Here is a 23,826-nt window from a genome sequence, read left to right as displayed (position 1 = left end):
ACACACAACACAGCGCCAACAGAAGAAGCACAGATTACACACAATCCGAAATATCTTCTTGATGTTAAAGAACATCACTGGGCTTTTAATTGTGGAGCAGTTTTCTGTGATGATGTACCTGAATATACTCGGTTAAAGAGTTGAAGACCTGTTTCGCCACTGCTAACGCTTTGGAGAAGTTCCTTTGACCAGCCTCATCAATGACATCCTTACCAGAATAGTACCAGTAGAAATCACTGATTGATTCCTAACAGGGAAACAAAGAAATGACTTAAATTTATCATTTTCCTGAGAAGTATAAAAGACTTGTGCACTATGCCACAAAGTGATACCTGCAGTCTGAGCAGGTAGTCCACAGTGCTGATGATGATGTTGACTGTAGTTGTGTTTCCTGTCTGAGTCCTCAAGAAGTTTTGAAAATCTAAAATAAATTATAGAAAAAGAAAAAAAAACAATTTAAATATATGATTGCCCCTGATCACCTCCACAAAATCTGAAACCTTGAAACTCATCTTTACCTCTTATCTTGTTGAATGGAAAAAAAGCCCACTTACCATTATTGTGACCCTCACAGAGAAGCTGTAGAAATCTAAACAGGTCCTTAGTGAACTCATCATTCTGCAGTACTTTGGAACCTGAAAATAGGAAATGATATTATTTTTCCTTTTAGTGATAAGCAGCTCAAAGACCCATCAGTTTAACATCTATACAGACATATACAAGATTTTGCCCTTTATAAAGCTGTTGTCTAGTATCATGTTATAGGAATTACACTTAGAGATTAAAGCACACAGCAATGATAAAGTGCATCATTAGAAAAAAAGTAAATAAAACTGAGATTTTTTTTTTTTTTTTTGTTAATTACCAGCAAAGCTTTGTTGTTTTTTTTGTTTGTTTTTTTCTATATAGACAAAGCTTTGGGATATTTCGTTCTTAACATTCATAGGTTAGTATCATCAAAAATAAAAGAAAAAGGCCCATACAAATAACAAGCACTGTCTTCTTATGAAAAGAAGAGAAAAAGATTTGAGTAAATTTTAGGAGCGCGGACTCATGTCAAAAGAGCATGCATGTGTTCTTTCAGTCCAAGGTACAAAGACGGTGGTTATGATTCAGATCATAAGCGAGGGAGAGGAAGGGGCAGACAGGGACTGGAAGGAAATGAGAGGAAGAAAGGAGTGGGACGGAGAGCAATCAAGATGTCAGCATTGCATAAAATGAGTAAAATCTAAACCGTGTATTTACCCCGCTCACTCACGTTGACTGCGACCGATGACATAAAAACATGATCAGAAGGAAACAAACAAACAAAACAAAAGCAGACATAAGCAAAGGAGAAGACATTGAGATTCAATCAGAAAAGTGGGAACAGGAGAGAGTGATAGGACTGTAGATATATACTTTACATACACTGACATACTGTAACAATTCTTAAAGTCTTTAAGTAGAGTCTGCTCACTCGGCAGGTGTAAGTAACAGTTGCCATCACTTATGCCTGGGCTTATGAAGTGAAAATGAGCTGGAGAATGTATGATAAAAAATATATTCTTATACTGTATGCAACCCATCAACTTTGATAGAAACCTCTGATTAAAACAGGATTGTTTTATGTAGATGTATTTGTGATTGTGAGTTGTTTTTTTAAGTGGCAGACGAGGCCAAGACAGGACTTGGACATACAGTAACACAGGTTTACCTGCAGGATGACATGACATCATGAAACAAGAGAGACATGATATGAAGATGGACTTGAGAAACAACAAAGTAAACAGTAAATATCCTGGCAAAATAATCCTTGGTCATTTATGATGTGGTGAATTACAAGTCAACATTATGAGCCAGAGTGACACACATCTGGGTAAAATAAAGGCTGTTTGCTGGGTGACATCCATAATATTTGAGGTGTAGAAGAGTAAGCAAGAACCTGATTCCTACACACAGTATCAGTGGGTCAATATCCCATCTGCTGCACAAATAAAGCCACCAATTTTATCACCTCTTTCATTACTAGTTTATGAAGATGCTCTACAATCTGCACCAGATCAGCATTTAGCAACAGCACAGAGCGCAGCAAATAAACTGCTGAACTTTTACTAGTGAGGTTCTGTCTATGTTGCGATTTTCCAACAGACAGAAGCACATTATTGACTTGCAAACCATTTTATTCTGCCACATTAAGCCTCTCTTTGTATCAACTTGATAAAGGTCTGCTTGTAGACGACTAGTCAATTGCTCAGTGCTGTGTCACAAGTTTACCACATTTATTGTCCTCACTTACTTGATCCCTCTTCAGTTACCATCCCCAAACCTTCAGCTTTGTTTTGCCTTTCAAAAGCATTCAGGTCCAGGACACTGTTAAGAAAGAAAGTCTCAAACTGTACCATTAAACACTGAATTTTAGTGCTACAGATATTTCATATGAGGTATTCTATGATTTAATAATGTTTTGACATGGCTCCATTACCTGCATGACATCATCAGTCCAGACAAACTTTTGAAGAATCCAACATCCCTTTTTTCCTTCAGATAGTCCAGCATTTTCTGCATCAAAATAAAAATACAATTAATATTGGATCTAAAGCCGTTGTCTTTTCATTGTGAGGAGTGCCGCATACCTGCTGGACCAGTATGTTTCCCCCATTGAGAATAGAGATGCCCAGCTTGAGTGTGAAAGTCACAGTAGCAGCGAGATGACCTGATGGCCACAAATCAGCGTTAAAACAAAGATGGCTGCTGTAAGATGGAGGACAGGTCCGGATGTATTTTCCTACCTTTGCTGGCACTGATCATCTGAAGCGCCATTTCTGCAGCCCCTCGATCGTGTAGTCGGGCTTGCTGATACAGCATCTTTTGTTTTTCCATTTCCTTCTCCTGTAAGACATCAGAAAATGCATCATTTAGAATAACTATTAAAAAAAATGGTGAGCTGCAGAATACTTTCCTAGAAATTAAAAAGTACCTCAAATGTTTTCTCTTTTCCTTCTTCTTCTTCTTCCTCTTCACCCTCAGCACAACTCTGAAAGATAAAATGAACGTCAAACCTGCACGTTTGTAGAGCAGCATGCAGGAACAGTTTAGAGAAAGGAGATACCTTTGCCATCATATCTGCATAGGCAATATACAAGGGATCCTCTTCTAAAGAACTATGAAAGAAGGAAGATAAGTTTTTGGTGGTTATACTGATTTCACATCACATCTCTAAGTATAACTTGTAGCAATTAGACTTAACAGCTGTTATATCAACAAAACTACAGAGACATGATAAAAAACGGCATGTGCTTTCCTCCTTTTATGAAGAATATGGCTGTGATTTATGATTAATACTCTTTTTTTTTAGATGAGATGAGCCAAAACGATTATGTAGCACAGATGGAGCAACTCATGCTTGTGCCAGGTGGCCAGGTGTACGTGTGTATGTGTGTGTGTGCATATGTGTATTCACCTGCATTCAGTCAGAGCGTTGTGGCTAAAATGCAGAATGAGCTGATGAAGAGGATCTGGCTGCTTTCTGACCTCCGCCTCTTCATCCTCCTCCACTTTAGGCTGCGTTTTCTGGGAAATAACAAACAAATCAGCAGTGCAAATAAGGCATGTCTCAAATTTAACTAAATAATCGATGAACCAGGAAATCTGAAAAGACTTTGTACATAATGATGGGTGCAGTAGCATTTAACCATTGCTAAGAGTCAGGTATCATATCATCAGAAAAACAAACAAAATATATATAGAAAGAGAAATCATGCACAATGTAGACCATAAACACATGCTTGCAAACTGGCAAATCCCCACATGCTGGTACACACACATATGATGTTTAACAGTTTTAATGAATGGAATTAAGCATGACAACCCAGAGAAGGAAGACTTCTAATGAAATCACAGATAAGAACTACTGTAAATTCATTCTGATTGGCTAAGCAGGTTTTTTTAAACTACACCCTTTCCTTCTTATGTAATGCCCCATGGCTTTGATTTTAAATAATGTACAATAAATAAAAAGAGGACAAATAAAAAGGTTAAAAACATAAATAAAAACTGCATTAATTCCAATTTTATTTTAATATCATTACTGAAAATGACATAAAACAATGTGAAAGTCAGGATATCCCTAAATGCCACAATCAGAATTCCACTCCACTCCATTTATAAATGTGGTGGCACTTAGGTGCAAAATCAAAAGAGCAGAAAACCATTTTACATAACATAAATATTGTGTTATGTAAAATGTCATGTTTTTTTAAGTCAAGTAAATATTTTAACTCCCCCTCTTTTTGTGAAATCCTTTCTGTTTTGTGATAAAATCCTGTTGTATTTTATATTTTTTGCCAAAAGTTGCACATATTTTAGATTTTTTCACCTCAGAGGAACTATTTGTGAAACCCAATTTTTGAAATTTTGGATTTTTTTTAAGCTTACAAGATCCTAAGAACTGAGCTCCTCAGTTGTGATCATTCAGTTCTTCATTAACCAAAGAGTACTGTTTCTCTTTGAATTAATATAAGCTGGAAAAACAATTATAAATCTAAAAATCCAGGGTGTATCATGAAATTACAGATGTTTGCTGTGCTTTCACTTAAACTTACAAATTCATGTGAAAACTGAACAGGAAAACTTCTATAAAAATTCACTGGTGAGTCAAAGTGTGTTGACGGCACGCTTCCTTGCCTGTGTTGGATGGGACACACTAGTCGATTAAGATCAGCTGGCTCTGACATCAGCTGTGATGTCATGCTTACTGAAAAGCACCACATCAATGACTGAGAATGGCCCAGTGATACACAGTGGAAGTGGGACATGTTTGGCACTTTTAACACAGAGTATGGTACAAACAACACACAGCTCCCCAACTGCTGCACACAAGTACGGACATGAAGACACTGGGAAGGGGGAGCAACACTAATACTTACTGCAAGGTCCTGCACTAGTTTTTCCTCAAAGGAGTACTCCTCTGTTTCTATCCATATTCTCTGATAGGCCAGGAGGAAGAGGTTAATAGAGCGATGCCTAAGGGAGGAGATTAGCCAGGGTTAGATAGGAGGAACGCAAAGAAGGAGGTCCCTTTAGGAAGGCTTCATACTGGTTAGTTTTGGAAAGGCTACAGGCACATCCAACTGGTCACTAAACATGCAGGCTTCCTGCCATATTATTGAACTAGTCATTTATTTATTCTTTTCATCTTGTCCTCATCAGCAAACAGAATTGCACTTAGAATGATTAATTATTACAACTGAATGTGCAGGAAAATGCACAAAAACATTCTCCTATTTGTTAGCGGTTAGCTTAGCATTAGTTTAGCATAAGGACTGAGGGTTAGCTTAGCAGCATTTCTCAAGAAAGTCAATGTGCTTGGCAAAGAAATCTTGTAAAAAAATGTTTTTTTTAGCTGCTATTTTTTAACTAAATAGTGGCATAATGCAACAGCTAGAAATCTTTTTTGATGGCCAATACAACAAGCTCAGTCTGGCTGATTTTAAAATGAGCTTGTACAACTATTAGACTAGACCAGTGGAAATACTGTGTGTCAAAACTCATATCAAATAACAGGCTTGATGGAAAGCAAGCAGTACTTAAAGAGAGGAACACAATTTAAAGAGGCAGCAACACTGGATCAGCGCTACATTACCGTCAACACTGAGAGCAGACTGTTATAGTCTGTGCTCTCATGCATTATCTCCAGCCAAATGTGTCGGTAGGTATTCAGGAAGTAATTATTGTTTTTGTGCCTGAGGGGATGAGGTAGAGGCAAAATAAAATATGACACTAAGGACAGAGCAAAGAAACATATAAGAGACAGCATTTGAATGTGAGAAATTTATGACACATAAGCTTCACATCCTTACATTTCGAATAGATCTATTTAAAAAAAAACTGCTCCAGCATTGTGAATACTGTCTTGCAATTATTACCTACTACTGGATCATATTTCACCGTCAATAATTCTAAATAAACGAGTCATGCTGTCAGCCAGGCAGGTGGCTTCATCTAAGCACATATTGAAAACAGCCACCTCGAGGTCGGGGCTCATAATTATTTTCCTAGATACTGTAGCACTCCACCTGACTTCCTGTGATGGAGTTACAGAGCAGCAGGCCATGAAATTGCTAGTGTCCATTCTTTCTTACTCTTATAAGCAGATAACAGCTATAGGCTAGAAATGTGTCCTACAAACAAATGGAGGCTGCTCATTAATACAGGATTAGAACCCAAGAAAAGAGGAAAGAGGTTTGTGAGACAAAGACAGAAAAAAAATGTAATGTTAGAGGTGATGCTACAGCACTTGCTGCACATTTTCCCATCTGCTCAAGGAGCTGTAGAGTATCTTTAATCAACTGATTATCCAAAACTGTTGAAACTGAACCTGCAAAAAAAAAAAAAAAAAAAAGAAAAGAAAACACTATTAACATTTAATATCTAACTCAACATATTGATACCTTGGTAGGTTATAAAGTGGAGCCATTCGGAAGCAGGCAACAACTGCTCGCTTTCTCTGTTTGGATAGTAACTTCTGCCATACACATTTTTTGGATCTCAGTGGTTGCTCCACCTAAAAAGGATAGAAAAAGATGCTACTTTGAAAACTCAGGGATGGCATTCTTCTGCAGACCAACCACAGAAATAAATCACTGGACTTTTTATCAGGCACAGAAGCATTTCCTCAGCACGGTTGTTTTGTGCTTTGGTAGTGGTGCTTTCTCTTAAAAATGAGAAAGAGCTTTCATGGACGACTGCAATTTTAGTTTAGTTATATATGACAAACCAAGCAGAAAAGCTTTTTTTAACCACAGATGGATGGATAAACTGTGACATTTTAATTTGCAGCAGCAAGACTAAAGTCCCAACAGCTGTCTTTGGCAGCATGTATGAAGTTTGTGAATATTTTTAGTCCAATCAAGTCTTTCTGTCTGATATTTTTTACTGTATGTGTATATATATATATATATATATATATATATATATATATATATATATATATATATAAAATTGTAAATACATCTGCGCTTTAAGGGGTTTAAAATAAGACCAACCCTGTCATTTATAGCTCAGACTGTGACTGTGAACATATAAATGTTGACCTGCTCCAGGTTGAAGACGGCAGCAGAGATCCTCTGGATACGATCCACCACTCTGTCAGGGTTGGGAGACCCTTCAGTCCTCATGACTATGTCTTTGTAAAGGTTCAGCTGCCACCTCACTGCAGGGTCCTCCGACTAAAAGTGCAATTCACATTAACATGTCCACCTCATAGTATCAAACTCAAAACGTTGTCATCATGGAAAAAGCTTACTTCATTTGGTTGTGCATACCTTTTCTCGAAGGTGAAGATTCTGGCGAATGTGGTCTTTGACTTCTTCATCTGTATCTTTCTGTTCAGCAGGGACAAAACAACTTATGAGAAGGGTTAAAACAAGAAGTTAACATTTGGTGTTATTCCTACTTACATACCTTGAAGGAAGAAATAGCTACACAATTTACTCTAGTTCATGATTACTACACTGTAATAAATGCTTTGTTAAATAAAGTTTCTACACTAAAAAAGTTAATAGGCAAATGTAAGTACTGTTCCTGTGCTTGTTATTCTAATATGTTTTGTAAACTACTATATTACTATCTTACTTATTTTTATGCAGCTAACAAACCTTTTTTTGTATTAATTTGGATTCTATTCTTTTTATCATTGTTCACAAATTATTTGGTTAACATTAAGAAAATACTGTGGTGTGATGCTACAGTTAACTTAAAGAGCAAGTAAATTCTAAATTTTCTGTCCTTTGATTAATTACAGAACTACATTAAGTAATCATTTCAGCTTTGAACAAACTTACTTGAAAATGCATCTGGTACTTAAAGCTGTAAGGCCAATGTAGTGGCATTTAAACATACACTACTTGCATGTATTTAGCTGTACTGGACTAGGAGTGGAGAATGCCCTGACTATGTGACCGTGTGGCATGAGAAAACAGCGAATTCTTGTTTCAATGTGCTGCTGTTTATGTATTCTTGCTGTAACATTTATATGTATGTGTCTGGATTTTCAAATATACAAATATTTCCTCACCATGAGGTAGCGGGTCTTGGCTAAAGAGATGAGCTCCTGATCCCCGGGGCTGCACATGTTGAGGCCGATTGGCAGCATCTTCTTCAAGGCAGCCACAATCAGCGAGGTCTGGATGGAGTAAAACTCACCCCTTCGCTTTTTGTGTTTCCTCTCCTGGTCTTGGCCTCCAGACTGAAAGATTTACCATAATATCTTCAGAAAACACATACTGGGGCAGAAAAAGTGTTCTTAGCATCTGGATAGTTTTTGTCTCTAAAGGCAGCTGAGATTTCAAAATCTCAGAGTTCTGCTAAAGAAATTCTTGTCAAAAGTATTTTGTTTAATGGTGGGAGCACTTATACTGTATTTGACCAAAAGCCAGAAGCAACTGTGGCATTTTCTTTTTCAGGTTTACCAAAAATCTGTGACTAGAGTAAATTATTAGTGCCATTTAAATATTAAGAATAAGGCTTCACACCTCAGTTAGAAAGCAGAGCTGCTTCTGTTAGAACTGCTTATGATGCAAAACTGCAACACTGAACCAAACTGGAGCAGCTGGCTCAGTGAAAATCTTCATATAAACATTCACACATATACTGGACATATTGTTTATACACTGACACACATATATACAGCATCATGACACATCGACTACAACAACATATAAATATACTATAACTACTGGACAAACACACCAGAATATCACAATCAATCAACAGTACACATGATCCGCCAGAGAAGGGCAGGGCTTCATTACCGAGATGAAACATGTTCCACCAATAAGGAAATGAGGAATGGCCAAAGTGACCGTGTCACACATGGTGATGAATGGAGGCAACAAGTAATCTGGTAACATAATATGTAACTACACTATAGACTATGTAGCACAGCGGCACAAGCTATTGGCTTTTCTGCTTAGCGACTGGAGCATATAAGCCAATAAGCTGGCAGGTAAACGGCTCATGCACTGCATCACTCTACCTTTTCCTTAAAGGACTGTTTAAGATAGAGAGATAGAAAGAGACATATAGAGAGAGCGGCAGATAGAAAAAAAGGATGAGAGGACAATTAATGGAGGTGCAAAGTCCTCTCATGGACATGCGCTGCAATGAAAACCATTTCTTTGTCATAAAATAGCTGAACCAGGCATACAAGAAATTACATTCTGTAACTCCTGTGATGCTTGCAAGGGCTGAGGGATGAAGGTTAGTTTGTCTTAGCTCCTGTAACAAACATGCATGTGTATTTATATTCACACCATGTACATACACACAAATGTTCCATTTTAATAAAATCCAGTCAATTTAAAGCAAAGGAGCTTTAATAAATTTTCTTTGTTACATGTGTGTGTGTGTATTCATGTGTTGTTGTTCCAAACACTGTCTTGAGAAATTGACATGTTAACATATGAGCACATGTACACTTAAATAATGTGTTAACATGGCAGAGAACATGTTAACATGGGTATTTAGACTTTTCCTTTTAATGTTTGTTTATTTTTGACTGTATCTAATAAAGTGTGTTAAGTATTTTTTTTCTTTTGTGTGGGGTTAAACCAAGTAAAGCAGTATTAATCTGGTGTGATGTAAAAGCCAGAATAAAATGACAGTGTTGAGAGGAAGTGGGTAGGTATAAAACCTGCCTTAGACATCTTTGATTTATTGTCTCCAGTTAAGAAGGAAAGGTTGTTAATTTCGTTCTGCACCACAAAGTTCTGCTCTTCTCTTTTAAAATTCTGGAAAGAAAAAAATGGAAAAATGCCAATTAATAATGCACCCGCTATATTGATGTTTAAACTGATTTAGAGAAATTAAAGCATTTACATGTGACTTGCACCAGAGGATAAATATCTCTGCAACCATTTTGAAGAGCTCATTGGAGTCTGAATCTGGTTCTTTCAGCCACCTGGACCTGCAGCAGCAGAGAAAGATTAATACACTCTCTTTAGGCTTTTTGCAGACAGTAACATCTTCCTCATTGCCCTCTAAGTACTTATGTACAACAGTTTCTTGAGTGACTGCTGAGCGAGCTAACCTGTTGTTGTCCACATAACGGATAAGCATGGGGTAAAAGGCATATAGATCCCTGCAAAGCACAGCAAACTCATCCAGAATGAGCAGCTCGGCCTCCTGGGTGTCCCCTTTACTGTCCGCCTTGAGAAGCTCCTCTTCAGCCACCACCTTCACCGTCTTCTTCTTAAGTTTCTCCAGTGTGGGCAGGAAGTGGCTTTTCAAGAGGTCTGCACGGGCCTTGCTGATGATGGGTTGCACATAAACTGAACAGAGAAGGAGAGAAAACATTCACTTCGCCTATTAGGAATAAAACTATAATAAATTTATAAAAGTGAGTACATATGTATGACTAAAATGTCACAATGCCTATATTTCCCTGTTATGTTAATAGTAATAGTGATGCTGTAGTATATGACCACCTACCTGCGATTCTCTTCATCCACGAGGCCTCGTCAATGCCCAGGTTGTTGTTGAGGATCTTGAGGATGTTGCCAAGGATGAGACTAAGATGCTCTGAAGTGACCGTGGTGCAGCAGATGCTTCCTCCACTGGCCGGCTGGTTTTCAGGACCCCTTTCCCACCAGTAGGACAGATAATTACACAGCATGGGAAGCACCACCTCGATCACGTGCGGCATCTCTGTATATCGTGCTCCGGACTCAGCCATGTCATTGATATCCTTTATTAGGCCATCCAGCCGTGGCATACCTGGACACATCTCCTCCACCGATTCCCGTATTCCAAGAACTAAAATGTCACATGGCACATCAGGAGCATTTCTTTTGGGATTCTTTATCCATGATCATAACTGTTTAATGGCTTTTTTTTTGTAATTTCATTGCACTTGTTGTAATGACAAATAAAGTTCTATTCTATTTTTAAGAAAATAGTCATGTGACTCACCGGCTCGATCTCTGGCATTCTTAGTATTAAACACAGAGCATGGGTTGTGCGTGTTGAGCAGCGGCTCCAGGAAGGCTACAGGCATGGCCCCAGCCAGAGTTGCCAGACACTGACCAAGAGCCGGCAGCTGCCTGAGGGACACAAATTTATCAAATATAGTTCTCTCCAAAAATGTTGCTCAGTCAATAGAACATTTAAGCTTAGAATACCTCTCCACATAAATGTTCTTCCCAGTACCCAGTGCATAGAGGCTGGTCAGGATTCGATAACAAGACACTTGGACATCATCCACTGTGAAAATGAAAGAAACAAAAATCAGAAGACTGCAGCTGGGCATTAACTTGGTGACAGTGAAGATGATTGTGGCAAATGCACATGAATGATGAAACACTGAAGAAGCATTGTGTGTTGTACTTTCATTTCATTCAGCTGTAGAGTAGGTCCATATATTCTGTAGTATCTTGTCAATGGGGTCATGTTCTCTGGATACTTATAGTGGTGCAACTACTATTGCCTCATAATACAATCTTCCATGTACCTGATGCAAATGCTTTAGCTAGGTTTGATTTTCAGAGGCAGACATCCCCTTCCCCCTCCTCCCTAACTACCCCTCCTGTTAACAGACCTTCAGAAATTGCACAACATCAGCAAATCCAGTGGAATACATGATTAATTATTATATGCATGAACCTCTCTCGAATGCGTATCAAACATAAAGAGAGCAGCAGATGAGTGAGTGAGATCTAGCCCTGAAAACATCTGCAAAAGTCTTGAAAAAAATGTCTCCAAGTGTTTACCTCATCATAACTTAAAAAAAAGTGCTTTCGATGCTAAAATGTTCTGTGCACATCACAGTGTATGACAGCACTGAGGGGGGCTTTTAAAGGACTGTGGAAAACTTCTTATGTGTAAGAAGTGTGCAATCATGTATTACAATGAACTTGACACTTGATACCAATTTCTTTGCAGCCACTCAAACATCTTGTTTGATCATTTCTTTGCTGTCAGGACTCACAAAGCAGGTCTACTCCGAAGTGGTGTTGAGTGATGTGCTCAAACAGAGCAGTTAGGATGGGGAGCAGAGCCACAGTGGTGTAGTTGATATTCTGTGACACCCCTTTCATCTGCGAACGGGAGTGAGTGAATTTCCCCAACTTCAGGTTCTCGAAAGTCTTCTCCAGGTCCTCTGCAGCGTTCTCAAAAAACGTCCTCAACCCTACTCTGACCTGCTCCGAGCCCGACTTCATTACTGTCCTGTTAGGGTGAAGAAGAGTGTAAAAAAATCACTGAAAACAAAGGAGGTATACAAAAGCAAGGCTGTAAAAAAACCAATGGACTCCTTTTCAGATGCCAAAATGCAATTGCTTTGGTCCTGCAAACTGTTATAAAATATGAGACGTATGCATCAACGGGACCACCTTCACACTGACGCATTATTTATTTAGCAAGGAGAATATTTAAATTCAAGGAGAGTCTGGCAGTGACGGAGCTTAGAAATTACTAATGGAATAGCACAGTACATTAATGTGATTAGTGTGACTGTTTTTATGCATTTCATGGTTCATAACACCAGTAAATAAATTACTCATTGTGAAGCCTTGATGTGTCATGGAAGGAAAGAGAAATGAGAAATTGAGTCTGTGGGCATCAGCTGTAGCTTTTTGGTAGAAATGAGTGCATTGTCGATTTAGCCTCATTATGTGTGAGCTGCATTAACAAACAGTGCACCATCTCTAAAGAACACTAGAGCCGTGGGCAACATGTGCTGCATGAAATTTGTGCTTATTTATGCTAGAAGATGCTCTTTGTAAATGCCAGTGCTTCCCAAAAGAATTCTGACTGAAAGAAAGCACTCACAACAAGCACGCACCTCTTTAGAGTCCACATGAGGTTAGAGCCACTTAACATGGGAAGTATTTAAAAAGCATCCAGAATAGTTCCTATTTAACCGTGACCAAACTGAGGGTACTTGAGTTTTTCAGCTTTTAGGTTCAAGGAGAAAAGTCAAAGCTGGTGAGTTTTTTGTGTGCAAGCTTCATTAAAATTGTTTACCTGGTGTCCAGAGTGTGTGCAAGGATGTGCAGACAGCTGACCATGGTGGTGGAGTCACTCCCTATATACAGAAGAAGAAGAAGAAGAAAGCACAAAGACCATCATTACATTGCAGAGTTGTACCAGTTTTCTGGCCTTCTTCTCCTCTGTATCACCATTCATTTAGTCATATATTACTTTGTAAACTTGTGTATTCGCCCTGCTTTTCTTTTGTCTTCTTGTCTTTGGACTTTCTTTAGTTTTAAGAGAATTTGTGGGACTGTTTTTCTTTACTTTACTTTTTGTTTCCTCTTTACTGTCTTTTGCCTGCCCTTTGCCTGTATTTCACTAAATGCTTGCTCAATAATGATCCCTGCCTGGTAATTAAACTTCAGATTGTGTCTGTATCTGCCTCAGGTCTCTTGCATTTGGCTCCCATTGACCATTTTAAAGCATCTCATTTAACTTTTGGCAAGAATAGGAAAAGGTTTTCAGGATGTTAAATGATTTTTTGCAGGTTTTTACAGTCTTATAAATAAGTGCTCCACTAAAAGTGTTTACCAGAAATGTTTAGGAAGCAGTTAATAGAGGCCTTGACACAAAACAGTCATGCATACACACATGCTCACAGATCCCTAACCGGTAAGTAGTAATCGGCTTACCAAAGAGTGAAATCCTATGTCTGACAAGAGCTGCCAGTTTGCAAAACAGGCTGGAGGTGTGAAAAATACAAAACAGGGAGGAAAACACTCTAGGTCAAGTCTTAGAAATTGAGAGTTTTAAATGTTAAGCAGAAAAGTTACATGACAGGCATGCAGCTGTGCAAAAAGCCAGTAAAGGGGTGAGAACTTTTACCTGGTGACCATCTCCTTCTCTTTGTTGGAGGCGTACCCACTGCTGCTGAGGTTCTTGTTGGGAGAAGAGAGGAAGTACAGAGAGTGGTTCTTGAAGTACTGGTCGATGAGTGGGAGAAGAACCTGAAGGAGAGCAACAATGATCACAAGACCAGATCAGGTTAATGGAGTAAAATATTGAACAAATAATCCAATAACGCTCAGCTGCAGTATTTGTACCACTTCCTTACTTTGGCAAAAAACTTAATTTCTTGTTCATGAGGTGACCTGTCTATTTTCCCACTGGCAGCCATGGCCTCTATATAGGGGAAAAATGTTTATTAATAAGTAGCAAGATCACTGCAAATAGCTTTTAATTTTTTGTTATATAATTATACCTAAATGGGCAATGAACTCCTGGGCTGAGTCAACATACTTGAGCAGCTTCTTGAGGAATTTATAGGCAAACCTTTTCTCCATGGAGGAAGCATCCTGCTCCAAGTCTTTTAGACCTCTGCAACAATAGAACATATCTATAATTAATTTTCCAATAGCACTATATTCTCTTCTCATAAAATTGAATAAATTACTCCCCCAACCACTGATGGTTATGAAGTACTATAAAGACTTTAACATAACATCAGCGACATACTCTCTGCATATTGACCTTGTGATGCTATAACCGTTCGTTTGTAAGAACCGAAAAAGGTCCTGAGCCTTCTCTCGATCTCGGGCCTTCTCTTTAGCTGTCAATGTGTCGTAGGGTACCAACAGTGGATGTGTTCCTCCACCTGAAACCATAAACAACTTTGCGTTCAGACATCTTACTGCGGAGTGTCTATGTGAGGGCAGATGGAGTGGCAGACTCTCTCAGACGAACCTATTTAGTCGGGACCAGCAATACACTCTTAATCACATTTAAGCACAACAATCATACAGCATTTTAAATCCACCTGCACATATGCATACAAAATGTCTCTATTCTGTTTTGCAGCTGTCTTTGTGCAGTATGCATTCCTGATTGACTTCATTAGTGATTCACCTCTGCTGCCGAGGTCACTTTTTTTCTTCTTGGCCCAGATGTTATGGTGATTCTCAGCCACCACCTCCACCATCCCCTTGGACCAAAGACAAAAAGAACAAACTCATCAAGGAGGACATCCCGCCCACTTTACTCATTCACATTCAGGAAGTGCTGCCTTTGATCTCGCACTCATAATCAGGTCCTTTGATATAAAAAAGAAAAAACTTACAACAAAACAAACATGAAGTCACTCACCTGCACCTCTCTGGATAGAACCACGTTGCTTGTGTCTATCGGGCTCGGATTGAAGCCATTGGCCTGGAAATTGATGTAGGTTAACACTGAGTTACATTGGGATGTTAACTGATGCATAAACTAACAATTTCAGTGTTATAGTACTTTAACAGTGTTATTCATGGGTTTCTCTGTGCCTTAAGATTTTCTATTTTTCATAGCAATAAAATCACTTTTGACCTGTATAAAGAAACAAATTACTAAAACTAACTAAACTTTTGTTACAGTGCAATGATCTGCTGGGAAAACCTGCATCCTGACATTTATATAAATGTTACTTTGACACAAGCCAACTAAAGGCTGTTGCTGTCCAATCACAATCCCCTACACATAGCAACAGTACATTCCCTAATCATAGCAGCTCTGGGATATCAGTCTGATGGTATTGAATGATGTAGAAAACAATCCCAGTTCACAAGGACATTACCCCACAACCCACATGGCCCAAAGGATCAGTTATTAATGTCACATTAGGGACTATTTTTGAGGACACCCTTTGTCCATGCCCTGACTGATGATAGCTCTTATGGTGGCATGTGGAGGACCTACTGAATATTAGCCAGACATATTTGACAGACTGGTGTGTATTTTAAATGTTTATCATCTGCTTTTAAGAAAAATTACTTGTTTTTATCACAATAACATTAAAACAGTTTCACCTTTGTAAATGAATAATTACAATCCAATTTTTCACATGCTACTGTATTTAATGGTACATGTAAAAACCTCTAAGTCTTAAAAAAAAAATTTCCTTCACTGAAAGATAAAAATGTGCACACTGGATGCTAAGTGAATCACTGTGCATCACCATGCTGGAGACAAAGACTTGATTTTATGACCTTTATTTACTGGATGCTAATACTCAGCCAACTTTTCCAACACATATCTATAGGTTGGGTGTAATGACTTAGGAGTCTTTTGTGTTTTTATCTACTTCAGACAAAAACCTTCAATGTTTGAATTGTACCTGAGAAGCCTGAGATATTTTTCTCATTTTCTCATTCTCCCTTTGTTGAGACATGCTTTCTCCATCCTTTGTCCTGTCGATGCTCCAGCCCATCGCTAGCATGCTCTTCAGAGACTCCCTAATTGGCCATCTGTAAATCTCTTTCTCCTGGAGCACGGTGTCAGAAATTGAGAACAAAGAATAGACTGAGAGGCATTAATCGTTGGTATATACCACCAGTGTGCTGTATTCTACATTACCTTCTCTGTCAGGGCTTTGTAGGTCCTAAGCTGAGGGTGAGTCTTTGCCTTCTCATCCACGCTGTCCCCATATTTCCACCCAAGCAGCAACTGAAACACAAGCAGAGAGGTATGCATAAGGAGAAAAACAATCTAATATGTTTAAAGTCCCCTTCTGATTGAAAGAACAGACTTCTAGTTAAGGAGTTATGATGTCCAGTTCTTGTTGTTCTAAGCTCTTTTTATTGTTTTTGATCGATAAAACAATGCAGTCTAAGCAGCTGGTACAACAGAGAGCGAGGGCCTTCAACAGAAACAGGTTTGACCTTTGGTTATAACATAAAGAAGGCATTACTAAAGCAGTACAGTACTGTGGAAATCTGATTTGGCTGAAATGCTTTTCAGCTCACGCCATGGCCAATATTTTATATTCTATATTTTAGGGCATCAAGTGCCCTATTATTTTCTTACAACACTTATGTCTTACTCTATGTCCAATACTGCACCATTTAATACACATTGCACACCTGGAGGATGCTCTTATGTTTGACCTTACCTTCTCCGCACACCATTTCTCATGGCAATGTTCAGCATATTTGTTGGCAAAATGCTCAAGTTTCTCTGGAAGAGCAATGCTAGGAGAAAAAAAAGTAGTGTGACAATTACTCTGCAAGCATGTGCCAATGCATGTTAGTAGAGTCATATATATGTCATAAATTCAATATATTTAACCAGGCTGATGCAAATTCTCATTGATTCTGGCACAAAGATGGCTTACTTAGCTGTATTGATGGGTTTAGGGTCAAAGTTTCCTTGAGCATCTACAGAAACGGGCTTTTCCACCGTGGTGCTAATAGAGGCATCCACGTAGTCTGGTGGCAAAGCTCCAGCTATGGCACTGAGACAAGGCATGGCCATCTTGAATAGCTCTGGGTCATACTTCTGCATGGGAAGAGCAAGAAAGTTAGAATTGCAAGAAAAATGTACCTCCAGAAATGTTTTCAAACTGTCCTAACTTAACAAATAGAAGTAATTTGCTTTGTCGTTAATTTAGGCTGAATCTAAATTAAGCTGTAAAAATCTCTCCAGTTAGTGCCAGGACCAGAGGAACAGACGTAAATGAGAAATTATTCTAAATGCTGAGGAACCAGCGGAACCAGCCAGCTAAGGGCTTTGGATCAATGACGACTTTCCAATTATTGATGTTTTCAGACCGGTCCTTTGCATAACTTGCGTTCATGACGGGCGTTCAGAGGGATGTGCTGAGTCCAGCTTTCTGCATCGTTAATAAGGTATTAGAAGACTTATTGTGACAAGAAGAGCCCCCCTGCATGCAGACATGTTAACCAAGACAAATAAAAGTGGTGAGTTCTGCCACTTTTACTGAATTATCACTTCTGCAGAGCAGTTGTGGTCACACATTCTTAGAAAGAAGTCATTAAAAAAAAATTAGATGCCCAGTATTTGTAAAACTAATGTAAATAAAAATTACAAGGTCAAAATGAAGTTGTGACAAAACAGCAATAACGGCATCTTACCCTCTGGGACAGAGAGTCAAACACTCCCCAGAAGATTGTCTTGGTGAGTAGCAGTTCATCCTCTGATGCTGTACCAAAGCTGCCCCAGCCTGATGGGAGGCAGTAGAACTTCCAGTTCTGCTCATAATGGTTGGTTAGTAGCTGGAGGACACAGAGAAGGGAAAGTGTAGAACTTATAATGATAGATGTAGAAGATTTAGTAAAGAAGGCAATGTGCATGCATGCTGCCAACAGGTTGCACAAAAAATGCTTGTACAGTAGGCAGTTGCTGAAAGGGAATGACTTCTCTCTTGGCACAATGAAACACAAATCAGTACATGAAAGTAAAAGACAAAAGAACACATTAAAAATTCCACAGGCCAGTCACAATCTATTACATCTCCAGTATTTCTCCCGTGAGACCTGACAGACGGAGTGGAGCACTGGAGCCAACAGGCTTGTAATCACACAGTCCAATACTTTGTTTGTTTTCTCTCCTCTAGCTACCAGCTTCTTGCACACCAGATTATTAACACCACACGAGTGTTACCACCATGCACCTCTGAGCGTGTGTGTGTGAAGGCAAGAGTTGAAGAACATGTTATATTACATTAAAGGTGCACCTTCACAAGAGCTGGGTGGAAATAGGCTCTTTGTAGCAAGCTAACAGTCTAATAAACTGAGGGAACAGACAGTGAAAATGTAGCGACCACAAAAAATAAGAGGTTAGGTGAAAGGGTCAAGGGAAAAAAGGAAAGCTAAGCAGTTAAAAGAGCAAGCAAGAACCTTAAACTAGGGCAAGAAGGACCACATAAGATGTAGAATAAAAGATGAAAAAAATTAAATAAATAAATGTAAGATGAAATTTTTGCCAACCCTTAGAGGCATTTTGCAGTATTCAGTGAGCAAGGGCACATCAAAGACAAGGCGTCGCAGGAGCTGCTGCAGCATGGAGGGACGAAGGTGCCTGAAGAAAAAGGTAAAAGGAGATAAGATTACTGCTGCCCTGATGATCCTCACACTCTGACCACGTTTGTCACACTGACTTAAAATGATATTTGGGGAAATCTGTCTGAGTTATATGTGGATTTTCCTAGAAAGCTGATAAAATGTGTCACTCTTTGCCATTCCTGCTAGATGAGATACAGATAATTAAGTTTAATAACTGGCTGGAAATGTTTCTTTTGCTCCTTACTTGCAGACAGATAGCAAGCACTCCTCTATGGCATCCCTCTGCGCCTTTGTCAGTGAACGGCCCTTGGACAGGCGGTAGATGGTGTGCAGAGTGGAGTCCATGAGGGTGGCATAGTGCTCTGTGCCAGCAAAGAGAGGCGCGCAGCGGGTGAGGAGAGGCAGCATGGCTGAACCGATGTAACGATTCATGGCTAGGGCTGTCTCAGTGGTGCACAGACCCTCCTGCAGAGAGAAAAGATTACAGATCATTCAATAGTTATTCATATTTATGTGCTTTTTGTTCAAGTTAAAGGAGAACTGCAACAAACAGAAGACCAGTACACCAGTGGATCAATTTGTACACAAAGAAGTTTTTATCAGTGTAATCAGGACTGCATATAGCTTGATGGAAGAAATTATAGCTGCTGGTTGAGTGATATTTTAATGTGTTTCCATATTAACACAGTTGACCAGAAGAGATATCAGCCAAAATTAGCCATATGATTTGTCTAGGCCTTTTCTTATAACGCCTTTGCTGTCAAGTTCAAATCCAGAATTTAAACTCACAAACATGCTCAAGCTCTCAGAATAACTGACCCCAAAACATAGCCAGAGGCTGATAAAACATTTCACCCACCGTGTGGTTTTGTGCTTTGAATTAACATTATGACAAATTACACCCATTGGCCACCATGTTAAAACTACTGGCAGTTGAAGTGAACGGCCATTTCTCGATAATGCAATGTTCTGCTGGGCTCTGGGATTCATTCCACCACCTAAAACCCTGTTACAGGCACTCCCTAACAGCAGTGGCTTCCCCCAGCAGGATAATCTGCTTTGCTACACTGCACAAAATGCTCAGGAATGGCTCCAAGAACACAACACATTCCCAAGTGTTTAAACAGTTCCCAAAATCTCAAGATCCCAATCTAATCAAGCATCTGTCAGATATGCCATAGCAGGCACAATGAGCACAACATCCTGAGGCCAGACAGACACCACAGTACACCATTAGAGGTGCATGTTAGCTGTTTTCAGGGCTTTAGGGAGATAACAAAGACAAGCCAATGATCCTAACCTATATGCTGTAAGTTAAAATCAGTGCCATTTGGATTTGAGTGCTTAAAGTCGAGCAGACTATCATTTTTGTGCATCCCCTACATCCCAAAACTACAAAAACTTTGGTAAGTACAAGCTAATAATATTACACCCAAACCACAGATTAATGAGAAGTTCATTAGCATGAAATACTCCCAAATATTAGTGCTTCTGAAACTCTTTGACTAAATTTACTGCCTCTTTGCAACACTATGGTCAGCTCTACCAACCGTATCCAAAGAAGTAGCAGCCCTCAGGTCAGGGAGGAAGCCCACTTCTAGCAGGTGAAGCAGAAAGCTTTGATCCTCAATACCATACACTCGGTCTAAAAACAGCACCATGGGAGCTTTGTGGTCCGGACAGAAGCTCGCTGACATATCCGGCTCAGTTACTGATCCATCTGGGAGAAATCGAAACAGACACAGAAAGGCAAAACATTTGAACAGTGCAATCCACACAGGTTGTGAAGTAGTAAAATACCAAGGGAGAAGTGTACAGTACATAATGGCAAGTCCTTTCTGATTAGGACAGTCATGTGTATTCATTAAGCTGCATGCAGCAGTTTTCTGGTGCTGGAGCCTCCACTCACTGTCTTCATTCTTGGCCTGCTGACAAAGCATGCGTGGTGGTGCTCACAGCAGCAAATTTAAGAGCCAAGCCTTGCCATGCATATGTAGATCAATCAATAGTGCAGGACAGCTCGCTATAGAAATAATCTGGCTAACTCAGTCATGGGAGTGAATGGTAAAGGGTTGTGCTGATTAAAAAGGCACGAAGAGAGAAGTGAAATCAATAATTTTCCACTTTGCAAGGGATGTGTACAATTTTCTAACTATTGTAACTGACATCCAGATGTCGCATGCTAAAAAGCAGGGATGAATTATCTGATATAGAAAGGGCAAACATCCTCACTAATACCTTTGTTAACAACAGGCATTTTGAGTGGTATGCTGATAATTCCTACAAGGTCCTCAGTAGGAACCAGAGAGCGCAGGATGGCACGGATACGCAGAGCTTCACCTTTCCCTTTGTTGATGAGCTGAAGAAAGGAAAAGAAATGTGATCATAAAAAAGAAAATAATCCATGATAAGAAAAAAAAATGCAATAGGTACAAACAAACTTACATGCATCTCAGGGGCACAGCGTCCCAACAGGTCAATAAGTGCAGAGTAGAATGACATGATGGCATTGCCCATGTGGACCACTTCCTCCTCATCATCACCATCAGCAGACCTACCAGAGAAAAAAAGCAAAAGGATGAAGATTTTTAAAGGGAACCACAGCAAAGATGTAAATAAAGAAGATAAACATGTGGTGACACTCATTATAGAAGACTGGCTTGATTTTTATGGCTCACACATCAGAGCTGACTCCCTGCACGGAGCCCGGCAGGTCCAAAGCAGGCGTCTCAGATATCTTAATAGCTTCTTTCATAGCTGCTAGCAAGCCGTTCCCGCCTTCACCTCTCAGGGCAGGTCCGAAACACTCAGGACGACGAATGAGGAGCTTGACCACAACGCTGGAGTTTTCTTCAACACTCTCTCCTGACATGGAAAATAAAAACATATTAATGCCTACTTTCAATAAGACTTTACAGGATTTTTAGCATGTTTACATATAAAAACAGGAGATAGAGAGGCCGGAGCATAACTGTAAGCATACCGTTAACAAAAACAGCAAAGCGCAAGAAGGACAGATATCGTTCTCCTTCTATAGGGTTCCAGCCGATGTCTGGATAGCCTTTAGCCAAAAGCATTGGACAGCTTTGAAGGCCACAGCCAGCCAGGTAGGTGACCACCTATACAAACATTACATTACATTAATTTCATCCATACTGTGGTTTTGATCTCATACCTTTATCTGACTTCCCCTATGAATCAAGCAGACTTTTTAAGAAAAGGACCTACCTTGTCCAGATCAGGTTCTTCCAGTGCCAGAGCCAAACCGTTGTTGTCCATCACAGAGGAAGCAGCTACATCTAGAGGAGTGGATCCCCTCATAGCTGGAGAAGCTACAACACAAAGCACATAAACAGGATCAGCAGCTAACTACTGCTCTCTGTCCACATTTAAACACAATGTTCAACAAACAGCAGGAGGTGGTGTTTCCTCTCTTTAAAATCTAACCAGCAGCTCATCTGGCAACACTTGTTTGAGGTTAGTGTCACTGGTTTGCTCTGGATAGTTTGGTCATATTTGGCCTTATTTTTATTTTATTGTTAAATTTATTTACATTACACCGTCATAAACCTTACCGTCAACTAATGCCCAAACAAAGAGAGTTGTACACACCAAGGCCCACGCTACTGTTCTCCAGCAGGTAGCTGAGGTGGTCGAACATGGCTTTCTGGTTCTGGCGACTGATCCGACAGAAGTAGCAGAGGAAACGACAACAGCTGGCCACCATCTTAGGGAAAGCAATTTCCTGTTGGGTGGAACATACAGAATAAGTTCCAAAAGCTGACACTGTGTTTCAGTGTTGATGTATTTTTCAGGGATCATTGTTGTGGTTTTATTATAGTAGACTTGCATGCAACAGAATCCAAAACCTGTCTAGTTACTGCTCACAAACTGTCACTCAGAAAGCTGACATGTGATAAGGAGTGGATTTGGAGAGTTGCTATTTTCCTCCAGGGTACTTCAGGCGAGTTCTTTTGAATTCCCGCACATGCCTTCATGCCTTGTTAATGTGTAGAAAGCCTGACATTTTTTACACATTGTCAGTCACCAAGCCACATTGTGCCCTATTTGTCCTTCTCTGAAGATTCAGTCACACATAGACCACATCATAACTACCAGACTTCTTATACCAGGCACATGCCCCGTAAAAACTCAGGAGTTAACCATCCAGTAGTACGGGATAAGATGGTATAACAGTAACAAGGACAGAAGACAGTTATTACAGACTAATATGCACATTCAAATAATGAGGTTTTAGGGGAATATAACCTTCAGTTTGCTCTAAATTCACCTTTTACAATAATTGTGTATGTTCTCTGAAGCTTCTCTGACCCCTATAAACAATCCACACTGACTGTTTCAACTGAGTTATGAGTCCTGCCGGTAGCCTGTGATGGGCAGCCACAGGAAGCAGGGGAAAAGTTATGTCTTTTCCCAAAGAAGGAAAATCAAGCTACCAAAACAGATAAGAATAGAATAGAATAGAATAGAATAGAATGCCTTTTATTGTCATTATACACATGTACAACGAGATTAAGCCATCCCCAGTGTCAGTGCAAAGAGAGCAGTATAGAAATAAATAATAAATGAAAGATCTAAGGTATAAAATATTTACAGAAATAAAACAGATGTGCACACTCTAGTTATTTGCAGATATAAGTATGATGTCTATGTCTGAAAAAAAAAAAAAAAAGAAAGGAGAGGGAGAGAAAATAAAGGGAAAAGCTTCTTTTTTTTTTCTTTTTTTTTTGAGCAGCACACCTGGACTAACACAGTGTGAGCTGATATCAACAGCATGTTAAGATTTATTCAGGGACAACACAGATTAATCAGAAATTCATCAAAGTTATTATAGATAATCATTTGACTCTGAGAAGTCACAGTTAAAGCAGTTAATGTTACAGCATTAAGGCCATAGCGAACAATGAATAAGGCATCATCTAATTATTATGACCTACTGTGGGTGCATATGAGTCAGATTGAATGTCTTATGATAATTATATTATGTTGAAAGAGGGGAATTTAATAATAATAATAATAA

General features: G+C 39.3%; 1 protein-coding gene across 1 annotated transcript in view; it reads right to left on the bottom strand.

Annotated features, from left to right (window-relative positions):
* Positions 1-23,826, bottom strand: part of LOC121631195 (ryanodine receptor 3-like) — a 77,734-nt gene that overhangs the window by 11,656 nt on the left and 42,252 nt on the right. The window contains 45 exon segments of the mRNA XM_041971925.1: positions 119-247; positions 333-421; positions 555-635; positions 1,246-1,263; positions 2,279-2,352; positions 2,465-2,541; positions 2,616-2,695; positions 2,772-2,871; positions 2,960-3,016; positions 3,092-3,143; positions 3,443-3,552; positions 4,908-5,004; positions 6,432-6,544; positions 7,074-7,208; positions 7,305-7,364; positions 8,057-8,227; positions 9,678-9,770; positions 9,859-9,946; positions 10,070-10,310; positions 10,471-10,794; positions 10,951-11,081; positions 11,160-11,241; positions 11,966-12,204; positions 13,003-13,063; positions 13,644-13,693; positions 13,837-13,958; positions 14,066-14,133; positions 14,213-14,328; positions 14,482-14,605; positions 14,857-14,932; positions 15,094-15,156; positions 16,100-16,246; positions 16,339-16,428; positions 16,874-16,952; positions 17,096-17,259; positions 17,856-17,996; positions 18,711-18,801; positions 19,030-19,250; positions 20,336-20,505; positions 21,024-21,144; positions 21,231-21,339; positions 21,464-21,650; positions 21,769-21,904; positions 22,014-22,117; positions 22,398-22,530. Coding sequence (XP_041827859.1) covers positions 119-247; positions 333-421; positions 555-635; positions 1,246-1,263; positions 2,279-2,352; positions 2,465-2,541; positions 2,616-2,695; positions 2,772-2,871; positions 2,960-3,016; positions 3,092-3,143; positions 3,443-3,552; positions 4,908-5,004; positions 6,432-6,544; positions 7,074-7,208; positions 7,305-7,364; positions 8,057-8,227; positions 9,678-9,770; positions 9,859-9,946; positions 10,070-10,310; positions 10,471-10,794; positions 10,951-11,081; positions 11,160-11,241; positions 11,966-12,204; positions 13,003-13,063; positions 13,644-13,693; positions 13,837-13,958; positions 14,066-14,133; positions 14,213-14,328; positions 14,482-14,605; positions 14,857-14,932; positions 15,094-15,156; positions 16,100-16,246; positions 16,339-16,428; positions 16,874-16,952; positions 17,096-17,259; positions 17,856-17,996; positions 18,711-18,801; positions 19,030-19,250; positions 20,336-20,505; positions 21,024-21,144; positions 21,231-21,339; positions 21,464-21,650; positions 21,769-21,904; positions 22,014-22,117; positions 22,398-22,530 — 5,214 coding nt within the window.

The sequence above is a fragment of the Melanotaenia boesemani genome, chromosome 20, assembly GCF_017639745.1.
Source record: "Melanotaenia boesemani isolate fMelBoe1 chromosome 20, fMelBoe1.pri, whole genome shotgun sequence".
Lineage (NCBI taxonomy): Eukaryota > Metazoa > Chordata > Actinopteri > Atheriniformes > Melanotaeniidae > Melanotaenia > Melanotaenia boesemani.
Note: the sequence above shows the minus strand (reverse complement) of the source record. Positions and strands in the feature narration are given on the sequence as shown.